Genomic DNA, 15,727 nt, shown 5'->3' with positions numbered 1-15,727 from the left:
AAAGGGAATATTTATCCTTTATGTTTTCACTATTAAATCTGTTACCATAAGATGCCTAAGAGACTCTCCTTCTAGCTGCTGATAAGTGGAGTTGAACAGCTGAATGATCTCATCAATTTGCTTTTGTCCTTGTTTGGTACCTAGACCAGGAAAAGAATGTTACTATTATCATCAACTATATTTCATGCAGACCTCTTAAGGTTGGTTCTCACTTGGACATAAGCGCAAGCGCAACGCTAGAAGGCAAGTGCAAGCACAAGAGAGCACAACTGCCTGATTTCCTTGCCCCTTGTGTGGAACCGATTTCAACTTGTGTTGCGCTTCCGTTTGCGCTTACGCTTGAGTCCTTGCGAGAATCAACCTTTAGGTGAGCTAGCTGATCCTTCAGCCAAGCAGCTTATTGTGACAAAAGGCAGTGGACATGCTGTTTGCTATTTGTTTGATAAATCATTCATTGGAGAGCAGACCTCCCAGACCCACATTATTTTTGGGCCTCTGGTTTAAGCATCTATGACAAATAGCTGATAATCAAGGATAACAATCTTAAACTATCTACAATCCCTTACCAGTTGATGGCCAGAGAAAGTCCACACAACCTTGCAGATGCTCAAGTGTTTGAATAACAGGCTCGGCACTAACACCTATTGAACAGAAAATCTATTTTTAATAACAAGGCTCTAAACACTTTTTGAGGGTGTATGGGGAACTCGATGGACAGAGACAAGGGCCTTTGGCTTTTGCTTTCTCTTTTCCACACATGTGTAACAGCTACATCAATTCCTTACCTACACCACCTTCCAGGGGTTGATCCAGACAGAGGACATGGTAGCTTTCATTTTCTTTGTTGAAAAATGTTTCCTCAAACAAGATCCGCACCTATCCAAATCACAAAGTTTTGAAGATCAGATTAGTCATTTCTAAAGATCAAGGTAAATAAAAGAGCATATTTTGTAAGACTTGCAATCCAGATGATGCACTAATACAGTAGTTTCTATTAGACAACCAAGATGAATGTACATGTTTTGGTATTATCTATAAACAATGATTTCATAGGGTTGAAATAAAGCTTATGTGATCAAAGTATAGAAAATGTAATAAAATAATAACTTACAGACTTAACATCTTTAAATCCCTCTGTTGTAACAATGAACCCCTCATTTACTTGAACAGTCTGCAATAAAGTAATAAAAATAATAATAAAAATAATCATCATTATCACCATCATCATCAGCAGTAGCATTCATCACCCTTGCCCTCATCATCGTCGTAATCATCATCATTGTCATCATCCTCATTATTATCATCACCATCGTCATCATCATCATCACTATAATCATTGTCATCATCATCATCATCATCAGCAGCAAATCCTGGTTAAGCGCCCACTAATTGCAAGAATCACCTTATCATTGAGTGTTTTGTAGCTGCTAGAAGACTTGTCAGTTGTCTTGAGGATATGGTTCTCTACGTCCTGTAGGGTGTGGTTAGATCTCGACAGGGTGCCTATTCGAGGGATACAAATCTAGAAACAAAATTTTCAAAATCAGACCAAGAGATAGAGACAGTTGACAGAAATGTGAAAACACATAAACCTATGTAAAGGTTGATTATATGTGTTGATTTTTTAGCCCAATTTTGTGTTACTCATTTATTGTCAGCTCTACAACACAGCTCTACAATACAACAGATTCTTGACGTTGGGTCAAATCTTTCTTTTTTCAGGAACAGAGCAGGGCCAGACAAATTAAAGCTTAAAAATGCCATGGTCCTCAATCAATCTGACGTTAATCAGTCTGTGTAAATAAGTTTAAGGTAATTCCCTCGAAATAGTTCTACAACCCAGAATTTTTTAAAACTTGGCATAAACAATATTGAATTTAAGGGCTATCAGAAAATGTAATAAAAAAATGGGGGTACCGACCTCGTTTTCACAACAGAGGGGCGTAGAGTTGACGCGTTTTTACTGATCACGCATGGAAAAATCCCAACTCTAAGTTTTCAAAAAGAGTGCCTATAGTCTTTAGAAAATTAAGTTCTTTTTTTTTTCAAGCTGCCAAAATCCGATCTCCTAAACAATAACCCGTAGTAGCTAATGTTCAAAACAAATCTTATTTTAAGAGATCACATTGTTTTCGCCACTATTCATACGGTAAAAAGAGCCATTTTGAAGTATTTTTATGGCTTTTAAGAGAAATATCAAAACTTCTACAACCCAACTTTTTTTCTTCTTTCAGTATATTATTTTTCCGTACATATTTACCTATTTGAGCAAATAAAAAATGGGGGTAATCGACTTCGTTTTTCTGTTAAAGCGATTTTAAGTAAAAAACAAGCGCCTTTTGCTGTGTTTTCTTGTACAACTATGGCACGCGAGTGCACTTAATACCGGAAAATCCGAACAAACAGCGCGCGCCACTATGCGCAGAGGGGGTGCGCAGTGCAATTCAAGGGAATTTCCTTAAACTATTAACACTTTCATATGAACGACGAGCCACTATTTATGCTTAAGGAAAAGAGCAACATTAACAACAACAATAAAAATGTGGAATTATGCTTTCGAACTGAATGGTTCATAAGTAACGCATTGTTTTAGGCGTTTTCAGAATGAAAGTGAGCTGGACATACAAGGGGAGCAGGTCATATGTAAAACGTCCTGTAAAGCGTCTGATGAAAAATGATATTAATTTCTATGCTCCAGTTCTGATATACGTATCCAGCGTTACTGTAGTCTCCGAGAATAATTGATAAAAAAAACATCCCTTTTAATGTTATTTTCAAGGTATAAAAGCCTATTGGCGCGAAAACTTGTATAAACTACGGAAATGGTCCCGTGATTTTTAGAGATCCGAAATTCCCTGACACAGATAGTTCTAGTTTAATGTGCGAGTTATCTATCGTAAAAAGCCTCATTCGTCCTCACCGTCCATCTTTGCTCTGTAGCTTCTTCGTATAAAGGTTTGTGTTTATTCTGAATGTATTTGAAGAAGGAATTTTCGACCAAATCTTCATCGTATCCTTCGATATGAACGTCTTCAGCCATTTTGATAGATACATCGCAATAACAAAACACGCTCGTACCCAGTCTACACTCTCTTATTGTGCACGAAAAATACACGCAAAAAAGGTTCATTTTCTTACAATTTTTTTGGCTATGAGAAAAAAAACTCAAGGCTTAGGAACTTTTAATTGTATTTTGTCACAATCGAAGAAATATTGTGTATCGTATTTTACGTTGTTGTTAATGCTTGTTCCATTCTTGGTGGGTTGCCTGTGGACGAATGTAAAGGAAACCTGGGTCGAAGGTCAAACATGGCGGCCGTGATGAAAAAAAAAAACGATAACGAAACTGGAGAAATAAACAATCAAATGCAAATATGGGTTATAAACAAGGCTTCTAATGTTGTCTTTTAAGCTGAGGATTGTTGTCAAACGACTTTTTCAGCAAACTTCTAAACAGTTCAGGCATGACCATTCGACGGCGTTCCTGTTCCCTGGGCAAGGTGCCCACTTTGTCGGCATGTGTCGGAGATTTGCAAACGACAGAGATATCCAGAACTTCTTCAAGAGGGTCAACGAGCTGATAGGGTATGATTTGTTGAAGATTTGCGTGGAAGGACCGGCGGAAAGGCTTAATCGCACCGAGAACAGCCAGCTGGCCGTACTAGTCGCCTCCCTAGCAGCATTGAAATGGCACGAGAAACACTCTTCGATGGTAAGAACAACTCTACGAGCAATGAGAGACCCAGGGAGCAATATTCCTTTGCTCAGCATGCTTAATATAAAAAATGCGTCACACATTTGTAGGTTTGATAATGGTAGTACACAGGGGGTGGGGTGGGGGGGTAGTCATAGCTCATAATAAAAGATGTCCCACTTCTTGGCAGTCAAGGGGTTGCATGTGCACGGGTCAGTATGCAGCTCTTACAAGCTTCTATTTGTTTGGCAAATGAACAATATCCACACCTCGACACAAAGAACGAGAAGAATGGAGACAAAAGAACTCCTTTGTAGAACAAAGATAATAGGAGACAAAGCAGCTGCGTACTTACTCATGTGCACCCTGCGCACAACCTGGCTGTTGCCGTGTTAAGTACCACAGCACTGCAATCTTTTTATTTGTGCCTTTGTCTCCATTAAAGGCTAACAAATGCTGGGCTTTCACACCGTTTCACAGCTGTTCAGCTAAAACAGGCTTGTTTGTAATTGTAGTGGTTTGACATTGCAAATTTCCAAAAAGACCCTTCCTTCCACCATATCTGGCTTTTTGGAAATTTGCAATGTTGCCATATTCTGTAAACAATGCCTCAAAACATTTATATGTGTCGATAGGAAATAGATGATAGAATATTTCCGATGTTATTGTTTATTCTTCCTTGACAGTACCTGAATGAACAAGGTGACCCTGCCCTGTTTTCTGCTGCTGGTTTCAGTGTTGGAGAGTATAGCGCATTGGTGTTTGCTCAGGCACTTACGCTTAGTGATGGTAAATATTTTGTGGGAGCATAGCAAGGGGAAGCAATTTCCCACAGACTTAGATTGTGGTCGAATCCGCGGACTCTCAGCGGTCATACCCAACCTCACAGTCCAAATTTTCTGATCACCATCTCCGGAAAGTGCGAGATTGTCGGAGAAATCCAAGATGGCGGTCCAACTTTCATCATAACTGTCATCATGAGTAACTTATTATAAGTACTTCAAAATACTCAATTAAACGGAAGAGTCTGCAGAAATTACATCATGAATTGACAATTAGGTATTATATGATACCTATGGCTGCGCAACCCCTCAACTACCTCCCTCAGCTAATCCTGTTTACGTGCCTGCTATTACGTACTTTGTTATGATTACCATAAAACGCAAAACCCGTGGTTCCTAAGTCGAGATTAGAAAACTAATTGGCTGACTCGACATGACGGAAAAACCTGGAAACCGTGCAATTCCAGATAGAGAGAGAAGATACAATTTCTTACAATGGCTATAGGTTCCTTGTTCTACGGACATATTTTCACAACACAAATAACGTGAGGCTGAAGTGCACATAACCAGATTTTGGCTTTTAAGATAATTTTTCCTTGATCATCATTGCCCTGTGTATCAGTTTATGAAAAGCTCAAATTTCAATGACACTTTACAAAAAGTCGCATCAATTTAAAAAAAGTCGCCCTTGATACTTTGTGTGCTATTAGTTACTAAGTACTCAGAGAAATTCCCCGCCTTATTCAATGTGAAATGGGCTTATTGGAAGCGTCACGTCATGTTTTTCCATCATGTAGGCTGACTCACTCGTCCGTTCTTGCTCATTTATTTTTTTAATCTGCCTGATGACATATATAGTAATAAACCCTAACTAAATTGAGCAGACTAAAGACTATAGATAATTATATGATCTGCCAACACACACTTTCCGGAGATGGTGATCTGAAAATTCCGACTGTGAGGTTGGGTATGACTGCTGGGAGTCCGCAGACTTGACCACAAGCTACGTCCGTGGGAAATTGCTCCCCCATAGCAAGGGATGGGCGTGGCATAGCTAGGGGTGGGCACAGGGGCAAACACACCCCATCTAACCCTCACAAAAAGCGATATTATTTGGAAAAGGACAGAATTTTAAACTTCACCTCACATATATGAAATCTATATCTGTGCACTGCCCCCTTAAAAAATCCTGGCTGTGACACTGTTTTGTACTCTTACTGATTGTTTGTTGGTTACCCAACTGCTCCAGTCAGTTCAAGCACTACTGACTTGCAGGATATTTTGCTAGGTTACTCTACCTGTCCGATGTGACCTACATAGGGGTACTTGAATTTTTGTAGTTTTACCTAAAAAGTAAAGCAATATAAGCAACAAACAGATATAATTACCACAATTGTAACAATTGTAGCAGTGGGTGGGGCACTGGGGGCATGTGCCCACCCCCCCCCCCCCCAATATTTTCAAACATTATAAGGAAATAATCAGTAGGGTCATGGCTGTGCCCCTAATAATTTTTAATGTTTCCGTATTGTTCCCTCCCCTCCCCTCCCAATATTTCAAGGCCTGCCATGGCCCTGCAGTCACTTTGTTTTACACTTATTAGCTGTGGCTTATTTGTTACCCAGCTTTAAAGGTTGTCAGTGTGAGAGCTAAGGCTATGCAAAAGGCATCCGGGAATAATCCAAGTGGAATGGTAACAGTGAAAGGACTCAATGACATCCAGTTGGATGAGCTCTGTGGTGCGGCAAAAGAATGGGCAAGCTCGCAACACCCACAGCAACAAGAAACGGAAGCCGTCATTGCCAACTACTTGTACCCAAAGTGTAGGGTCATTGCCTGCAGTTTGAAAGCAATGGACTACATTATTCAGTTTGGAAACTCAAAGGTTAGAACCTTGTCAAGAAAATATAAGAGTAAAACTTTGCTTCAACTTCAATGGCTTATTTTTAATAAGGCTATTGAAACTGTTCACAAGAAATATTCATTTTGAGGCTCTGCACTAGAACTTTAGTAGTATATTTTACCAGAATTGGCTCAAAGCCTTTGGTTTAAAGCTTATTTCAAAAATTGACTCTTACCAGGAAGTTTTACAAGAATTTTATCATAGGTTTTCACCTGCCCCTCTTTTGTATTGAATAATATTTGTGTCCTGCTGACGGGCCCTGTAGTCCAACCTAGAGGCTGCAAAAGGGTTTTATAAACAATTAATTGATTGATTGATTGTCCAATCCAGTTTTAGGTATCATGGAGAAGGGGGGGGGGGGGGGGGGGGTTGCACATTGATTGTGCACAGAAAAAGGATAGTATTTGATGATCCTCCAATAAGAAATGGCTCACTTTTTGTCATCTAGGGGGAAGTGGGCGTGTATGCTTACTGCACTATTACCCCCCCATGATATGCCCCTGCTGTCGTTTCAGTGATTTCAACCTCAAATACCCTTTTATTGTTGTTGCAGCATGGAGCAACTGAGGTGTCCAGGCTACCTGTGAATGGTGCCTTCCACTCACCCCTAATGGCAATAGCACAGCCTGCATTAGAAGAAGCCCTAGATAATGTAGAGATACGGCCTCCTGCCTTTCCTGTTTACTCTAATGTCACAGGGAGGCCATATGGCTCTGTGGAGGAAGTTAGGAGGTTAGTGTGGCGCTGTGTAAGCGAGTGTGTTGTCACAACTAGAGTTGGAATGATACAATTTGTCCTTAGTAACTATGGAAGAGCATGGAAAGGCCTGGCATCTGTTGTGTCAGCAAATACAAGGAGTGAGGCTTACCCCCAGACAAACATTTCTACCCTAGACCCACACTAACCCACCCTAACCCAGACTAATCCTTACACCAAACCCACCCTAGCCTTACACCAAACTCACCCTAGCCTTACACTGAACCCACCCCAGCATTACACCCAACCCCACCCTAGCCTTACACCAACCTACACTAACCCAACCCTAGCCCTACACCAACCTAACCCTAGCCCATCCTACAACCCCACCCTAGCCTTACACCAACCAAAACCCACCCTACACCAACCCCAACCTATTCATACAACCCCATCCTTGCCCTCCACCAAACCCACCCTAGCCGTACATCAACCTTGTCTTACAAATGTACACTCCTGTTTATTTATTACAAACACTCTATTTTTGTCTCTCAGACTTTTAGTTCAGCAGTTGGTCCAGCCAGTATTGTGGCACCAATTGGTTACATCCCTAATAAGAGACAAGAATCCTGTCACTGTATACGAGGCTGGGCCAGGAAGACAGCTTAACACTATCCTCTGCCGCATCGACAGGAGGCTCAAGTGCAGCTGCCATAACATTGAGGCATGAACTTCAATCAAAGTAAATGAACAATATTCTGCACCACAAGATTTGTGACATTAGTGCATGGACATGGAAAGATTCAAGAACATTGTTTTTGTTTGAAGAAAAAAAAATCAAATATTAAAAAAATATAGTGGTCATGTTTAAATGTTCCATTGCTTAGCCAGATTAAAAATCATACCATCATTTTTACCCTTGCAACAATTCTAATTGTTCCGATCAGATGTCTTAAAAAAACAGATTGATCATAACCATATACATTTTAGGTGGCAGTAGTTTTTTGCCTTTATTTTTCTTTAGGAACATTTTTATTTTGCTGTAAAAGCTGTGATCCAATTTACCCATTGTAATGTATCTACCCCTGTCCACCCAAAAAGTGCAATGGTCTATCTGCAAGCATCTCAAAGCAAATAAAGGTTTGAGGAGAGCTGGGAATAGCTAAGGATACCTTTTGGTAGAGCCTGCAAATACTACTTTGATGGAAGTTTGATCAAGCGAAAACAGAAATGCTCGCTGGGCAGGTTAAAGAATCGTTTATTGTTTACTCAATACGGGTGCTTTCAGAAGTGAGGTTTCTGAAAGAATGCAGGGATAGGCTTAGACCAATATCTTAATGGAAACCCCAGGTTTCTCAGGGTAAGATAGAAAAACCCCTAGGGAAATCTGGTACCATTTTCCCCTCAACAAATACGCAACAGATGAGGATCTGATATTAGAAGGGAAGTAAATGTTGACAATACTCAATATCAAGAACATCATATCAGAAACATAGACTATGTAAAAAATATAAAAGAATTCTTTAATTCATTAACATGATCACGAACAATTTGTATAATATCTGCCATATTGTGGCATTGAATTAAAAAATATATATATTAATCAAGCCAACATAGCCAATTCATAAGGACTAGCATGAGATTTGCATTTTTTTGTCATTTATAATGACATCATTTTAGTAGAAACCAGTAAACTGACTTAATCAGTCCCTGCATAGATAATATGTTAGATAATATGTTAGATTAATCTTGAATTCATTCCAAACTGCTGCTTGCTGATGTCATACTTGCAAAATAAGTGATTGTAAAATAAAATGGGGGGGGGGGTGAATAGGGGTACGTAAATCCGCCAATCCGCTACATTTTCGGGGCAAATCCGTGGATCCGCAGATATTTTAAGATCCGCATGGTTTGACAGATAAACAATAGCATCGATCGAAATTCATTTAAAATCCGAAATTGGGCCGTCAATGCAGTCAAAATCCGAAATCCGCGACCAAGTTGTCGACAGATCTGTGATCCGCCGTATTTCCAAAATCCACCAACCCGCTGAAATAATAATCAAAATCCGTAATCCGTGAGCATTTCGGGGCCGAATCCGCCGATCCGCGAACCTATTCACCCCCCCCCCCCCCCCCCTACTAAATTCAGCAGCTTTGAAAATACCCCTAGCCCTTGCTACACAGGTACTCCAGGATCATTCCACACAGAAAGCAGCAGTTGGGGATTAAATCTCAGCAGGAATAGGGGGATCTGGAAAACATCATGATTTGGTGCCAAACTATTTGCTTTCTTTTTAATTGAGTTTTGTAAAAGCATCTGACACAGAGATAGCTAAACACCTCAAATGGCAAAAGGAGTATAATTCAATTATAGAAGTAAGTCCATATGTATTGGTTTCAGATGGCTTTTTTCCAAATATATTAGAATAATATCAAAATTTTCAAATTAGTTACACAAAGAAATATGAACTATAACAATACTGAAAAAATTTCAAGTGAATCATATACAATTTGAGTCGGGAATCAACTCTGGGATGTCTTAAAAACAGAGCTCTGTTGGTTGCATTGGCAAAGGAATGCAAAACAGGAAAAGCTCATAGGGAGTATTCAGTGGCCAGGAAGTTTAGGTGATGTGCTGCATTAGAGAAACAACACGAAGGATTTCAGATATAATTCCCAAACAAACTGTACTTCATTCACTTGACAAAAGTCCCTGAACAGGACATAACAATAAAAACATTTCAAGCTTGGAATTCAATCACATGTGGATATCATTATCATAATGTTGTTTGATTTGCAATCTTCTGATTATACTATTACATGAAAATTTCGAATTAGGTAATAGTGATTACTATTTTAGCAAAGATAAAGGTTCTCAAAAATACCAATATTGTTGATGAAAATTCCTGCTTTGCAGAATTACAAATAGCTTTGGCGACTCATTCGAAAACGTTAACCACAGCAATCAGAAAACAACACTTTATCTATATATTCTTCATCTTTTTGAGCACACAAATTTGGAAAAATACTAAGTTATATAAAATCTAAAGCAGGTAAAGTTGTAACAACTCCCGCATACTGTTACGGCTTGAAATAACAAGTTTTTTATTTCTACCTACAGTTCTAATAACTAACATATTTGTGTTTTTGTTTCTAACTGAACAATCTGAACAAACAATGGATGTTGGACCTACTTAGGCTTTATTAAAATCTGCGAAGCTAGATTACTTTTTCTTCCAATGGAACAATAATATCAATCTTGGATTTGATGCAAATACTTTTAGAAAACCTGAATCACTCGCTTTTAAAAACGGTGATCTCAGCACCGTAATCGGACATTTTGATGCTTAAACTTGAACACGATTAACAAAACTTTTCTTTTTTCTTAATAAAACGGATGAAGCTAGGTAAAGTTAGATATAGCAAACAAATTGCGTAGAAACTACGAGAACGTTGCAATTAAGGGCTGAGTATAGTGTTAACAAAGATGGGATCATTTGAAAGGAGGTCGTACAACAACTTATTCAAAAGTTCACACCTTCGCGAGGCAAAAAGGAGCCGAACATTAGGGTTGAATTTTGAGTTAAATAACACAGCAACAATAGATCCAGAAAACAACGACACATGTGTATACTATTTTTTCTCAAAATCTGCGGAACTTGTCCTTATGAAATTAATAAATAATCAGAAATCTGGTTAACTCAAACATAAATAAAATATACTTGTGATTTATGTAAGTGGCCATTCAATTGCCGCGTTGCGAACATTGGATGCTATTTATATAAAATGAAGATCCTTTTTGCGACGATCAAATAAATACTCTGCAAGAGCTTAAACGCCTAATATTATTTTCTTTTCGATTTCTTGTTGTTTTAAAATGAAGAAAGGGAGTTTGTATTTCCTTCCCGCACTTTTTTGTAGCAAAAATACTTTAAGAATGAATGACTTCAAACGCGCTCATTTTCACGCCATTTCGATGTTAACTAACGGTAGCTATTTTGCGTTACTGGGAAAACTCGCTAAATAGCTAAACGTCCCTCTAATCACAGTAAACAAAACAAAGCCTTGAGGCTTGAATCATTATACTCGAAGATAATAAAATGTTAGCTTGTCCTGCAAAGCTAACGCAAATAAACTTAACGAATTCTATTAGAATGTCGAAAATGTTTTATATCCTAACTAAGAGAGAATACGCTCTAGACTAAACTAGACTATAAAGAAGCCTGAATGTTTAGAAAACTTGAATACGATTGTTTCCGAAATCTACAACTACGATAAGACCGTCCGGAGAAACACAAATACCCGATGGCCTGTCCAACTGGCCAAGAGCACCGCCATGAGAACCGAACTTACACAGAAAGTTGCCATTCGGCTGGAAGATCTGAATTCTATGATTACGCGAATCTGCTACGACTATATTACCTTCTTGGTCAACACATACACCTTGAGGGCGCACGAACTGCGTCAGTCCAGATCCTTCAGTACCGAGCCACTGAGCACTCTTGCAGTCTCCAGAGATGACCAGCAAGCGATGGTTATTGAAATCTGTCACTATCATCCTCCCGTCGTGCGCGAAGGCGACACCACGAGGAGAGTCGAAACACTTCCAGTGAATTCCTTGCTCGAAGCCGTACTTGTTAAGGAACTGGCCATCACACGTGAAAAGTTGGACACGATGGTTACGGGTGTCCGAAACTAGAATGTTCCCCTCTGAGTTCACCGCTACATCCCAGGGATAGCTGAACTGCCCGTTCTTGCTTCCTTTCTCGCCGAACTTCAGTAGAAAAGTGCCGTCGAGTGAAAACACTTGGACTCGGTGATTGTCTTTATCTGCTACTATGATTCGGTCGCGCTCATGATCACAAGTAACTCCAGCTGGTCGATCGAATTGACCATTCCTGGACCCTGCAGAACCGAACTTGTGAACAAAATTACCGTAGTTATCGAAGATTTGAATTCTGTTGTTACTACGATCTGCAACAATAATGCTACCGTTTCTATCGCAGCAAACACCCCAAGGCCGACAAAGCTGCCCTCCAGATTCACCCTCCGATCCGAAAGACAACAAGACGGGCCCAACGCCATTGTAGTTCCGACCTTTCTTGATCGCAACTCGAAATGGCGAGTCCTGAATATGTTGCCCCCGTATAGTCACTGAAATAACATGTTCGCCTTCAACTTGAGGTCTATAAGTCACGATATACACCCCATTCTGACGATCGGTGATTTCTCCTCGGTAGGAAATCCCGTCCGGTCCTTGTACGACTGCCCTTAAGGGGTCACCCCCAATGCACCGGTTCTCGCCATGGTGGTCTTTGGACTGCACGACAAACATAATGTTCTTACCACGAACCCCTCGTCGCAACCCCTCACCGGTCGCGAAACAGAACGGAGCGAACGCATTGCTACTGACGATACCTAGTGAGCTAATCGCTGTCTGGAGGGCCAAATCTGGGGGTGTAAACACTAAGCCATCGTCCTCGTGAGGTTGCAGTAATCCACGTTTCGATCGCGCGTCATTTAAGGTCTCGGTCAGCTGCCCCTTGACAGCCAACAGCTCGGGGCCAGTGCCTTGTTTAAGAACATGTTCTGACTTCTCTTTAACGCTGAGAACATTGCTTAAAAGTTTCTGCAATTCGTCGATTTGGTGTTGTAGCGAACTGCCTTTAACTTGTCTGACTTTCTCAACGCGCCGTAACAATTCCCTCTCTCGCTCTTCCAATGCTATCATATGCCTGCGAATCGTAGAACGTATGTCTTTAGCCACAACCTGAGCTCTGTACTCTACTTTATCGGCTGTCATCTGTGAAGCATTGATCGCCTCTTCGATGCTTCTAGTTTCATTCACGGCCGCATCTAGGAGTTTCCCCACAGCGCCTCTTGTAGTCTCGGCAACATCGCGAAGATAGACGAAATTGTGTCCACTGTGATCACTGAACATGCACTCGCGGCAAATCGGTTGATAGCATGTATCGCAAAATAGCCGTCTAAACTCGTTTTCGTGCTTCTCGCAGCGTGTAAGATTGTCTGTGGATTCGACAGGAGTCGAGTTAGAAACTCTCGTGGTAGAAGTTGTAGCGTTCGTCACGACTAGACTGATACTAGTTGCGGCGCTTGCTTCACTACGCTGGCCTTGTTGTAAAATCGCTGCTTCTTCAATGAACGACATGATTCTGTGGTCTTTCGTAAGGCGAACTCTCTGGTGTGCTCTGACACAACTGTCGCAGAGGAATTCATTGCAGTCCTTACAATGGGCCGTCACCATCGAACCTTCTCCGCAGTTACTACACTCGCGTATGACGGCACGGATTAGGCTGCTACTATCGGCGATTTCATGATGACGCGGAACGAGAACATCGAAAATATCACGGCTGAAGAATGGTGGAAGCTCTTGGAGTTCATCCAAAGGGTTTTCAGCGCCATCGCGTAAAGGAAAGTCGCGTAAGCACTTTGGACATGTAACGTTCAGTCGCCCCTCACAGTCACGGTGTAGTTCTTCACTCAGGCATTGGCTACAGAATGTATGTAAACACGGTAGAACTTTAGGGTTTTCGTAGGCATTCATGCACTTGGGGCACACTTCTGGCGGTTGTATATAGTGATCAAAGCCCTCCGCCATCGCGATGGACTTGAAACGCATTTAGTCGCCGAGTCAAACTAGCGCGATTCATCCACCAAGTTTTCAGGTAGAGATTTCAATCGCAACAACGTAAGCAAGCACATGTGATTCACTTCATTGCGATGCGCCGAGCTCAAAACGTACGGTTTCTTTGAACTTGTAGAGCCCTATTGTTCTATTCAAAACGAGCCAATCAGGATCTCCGGTAGGTGGGGCGGAAAGGACTTCACATGGTTTTCTCAATGTTTTCGAACAAAAATCTGTCAATCAAAGTCTAATTACAAGTAAATAGCCAATGAAATCGCTCCATCTACGCCGTTTACATGTAGTTGGGTTGATGGTTGTCACTTTGTAAATTACAGTGTTGTTTGAGCGTGCGCTATTTTGAGATATTTTGCCTTTTGTAGATCTAGGGTAAGAAAACAAGTTCATGTTATGTCCTTGGATTATAGAATGCAAGTTCTCTTGCCAGAATGCAGTCTTCTCGGAGTACTTAAAAATTAGCTCAAGTTGTTTTATGACGACGCAAAATGTAAATCAATAGATTCCCTAATTAGCAGGAAATGGCTTAAACGGCCGTGATTTTAAGTCGATTTTGATGTGAAAGCGCGACCAAAACAAACCGTGAACTCTTGATTCGTTCACTTGGCGTGTTGCCACAATTTTTGTAGTAACTTTGCAAAGCACTTCCGGAGTCAGTTAATAAACTATCTGCCAATCGAGCAAGAGTCACGGGTTCTTTACGTGCTTCGAATATATTACCGCTGCAGATCCAAGTGCTAATTTCACTTGCATTAAATTGCGCAGCTCTATAAATAGTCCGCTGAATACGATTATCGAACGTGTAATCACGTATTATGTAATCCACAAGCAACAACAACGTTTACACAGAATTGCATGATCCGGCGCAACTCTAGTCAACCTTATCGCCAACGTCAAGTGTTCGACCACTTGGAACACGTCAGGAATTTACGTGTATCACTTTAGTGGCGATACGGCGGTCGGCAGTCGGAACAAGTTTGTTTGTTTATCGATATCCGGCTTGGGATCTTTTTCGCGCGCTTTTCCAAGGTGGTCTCCTACGTGCGCAAATCCTTAAGCGCGAACTCTGAAAGTCGATACGAAGGCAGCTGAGAGTATAAAATACACATATTATCCAGCTGCGGTGATAGCGGGAGCGCAAGGAATTCTTTTTGTTTATGATTTTTTTGTTTATGGAGTTCCACACTGGAATGGAGCGAATAAAAAAGAAATCTGATAAGCGTTGACTGTAGGTGCAGGTTATGTAAAGCTGAAAACGATGCAGTTTAGAACTGTTACGATTGAGAACTGAAGAAAGAAAACAAAAACCTTCCAAGATCTCCCTAGATAAACTATCCAGTATTTAGTATTTTAGTATTTAGTATTTAGTTCTCGCACAGTGTTTACCCACATCACCGCAAACAGTAACGACATGTCATAACACTTTGTTTGAATTCTTGATAGAGCACCATCTTTACACTTTTAAAGTGACTTTTTTGTACCCTCTGCACACAAAGAGGCCCCATAAGTCAATTTCTTTTACCATCCGACAACAATAAAACATCTCTACTAGTCCCTTCAACACTTCTTCAGCTGTAGAAAAGAAGTCATGCTTTACTGTTCTATTCAAAGAAAAGTGCCAACATGACACTGCACAGACCTGTTTAGGGCAGTGATAGAGTTGCAGTGATACGCAGTGTGAGCCGGAACTCGGAGTTTTTTCATCACCCGTGACTTTACCGCCGCTGGATTATAGCTGACGCACTTGAAACAAGAAAGGGGCCGATCATTTGATATATGACGGATCAAGAACTCATTTTTTGTGTTTGGGTTGGGTTGCTCGATTATTTTTGTTCCATGACCCAAATGCGTATAAATATGTCGGTCTGCCGTCAATAGGGTAGAGGCTTGCCCGGTATACTGGGGTCCAGAGGCTGAAAGCACGCTTTTCCCAGTAGTTTAAAAAGTATAACGCGGCAAAGGGTAAAAAACTCAGAGTGGCTTGTTTTCAAA

General features: G+C 40.7%; 3 protein-coding genes across 3 annotated transcripts in view; 1 reads left to right on the top strand and 2 right to left on the bottom strand.

Moving 5' to 3' along the window:
• Window positions 1-3,080, bottom strand: part of LOC116607020 (ankyrin repeat domain-containing protein 27) — a 32,157-nt gene extending 29,077 nt beyond the window's left edge. The window contains exons 1-6 of the mRNA XM_048721203.1: window positions 2,921-3,080; window positions 1,403-1,522; window positions 1,112-1,171; window positions 786-876; window positions 567-641; window positions 46-140 (exon numbers count right to left, since the gene is read on the bottom strand). Of these exons, the coding sequence (XP_048577160.1) occupies window positions 46-140; window positions 567-641; window positions 786-876; window positions 1,112-1,171; window positions 1,403-1,522; window positions 2,921-3,040 (561 nt within the window). The 5' untranslated portion in view covers window positions 3,041-3,080. The remainder of the gene's footprint in view (window positions 1-45; window positions 141-566; window positions 642-785; window positions 877-1,111; window positions 1,172-1,402; window positions 1,523-2,920) is intronic.
• Window positions 3,081-3,276: 196 nt separating this feature from the next.
• LOC5500516 (probable malonyl-CoA-acyl carrier protein transacylase, mitochondrial) lies at window positions 3,277-8,684 on the top strand. Its single transcript, XM_032368925.2, has 5 exons — window positions 3,277-3,712; window positions 4,381-4,483; window positions 6,102-6,361; window positions 6,933-7,111; window positions 7,628-8,684. Exons 1-5 carry the CDS (start codon window positions 3,398-3,400, stop codon window positions 7,800-7,802), a joined length of 1,032 nt encoding a protein of 343 aa, XP_032224816.1. The 5' UTR covers window positions 3,277-3,397; the 3' UTR covers window positions 7,803-8,684.
• On the bottom strand, window positions 8,575-14,390 carry LOC5500515 (E3 ubiquitin-protein ligase TRIM71). Its single transcript, XM_032368922.2, has one exon. It carries the CDS (start codon window positions 13,712-13,714, stop codon window positions 11,306-11,308), a length of 2,409 nt encoding a protein of 802 aa, XP_032224813.1. The 5' UTR covers window positions 13,715-14,390; the 3' UTR covers window positions 8,575-11,305.
• Between the last annotated feature and the right edge of the window lie 1,337 nt (window positions 14,391-15,727).

The sequence above is a fragment of the Nematostella vectensis genome, chromosome 13 (assembly GCF_932526225.1).
Source record: "Nematostella vectensis chromosome 13, jaNemVect1.1, whole genome shotgun sequence".
Classification (NCBI taxonomy): domain Eukaryota; kingdom Metazoa; phylum Cnidaria; class Anthozoa; order Actiniaria; family Edwardsiidae; genus Nematostella; species Nematostella vectensis.
The sequence above is the reverse complement of the archived record's forward strand: the minus strand, read 5'-3'. Positions and strand labels throughout refer to the sequence as shown.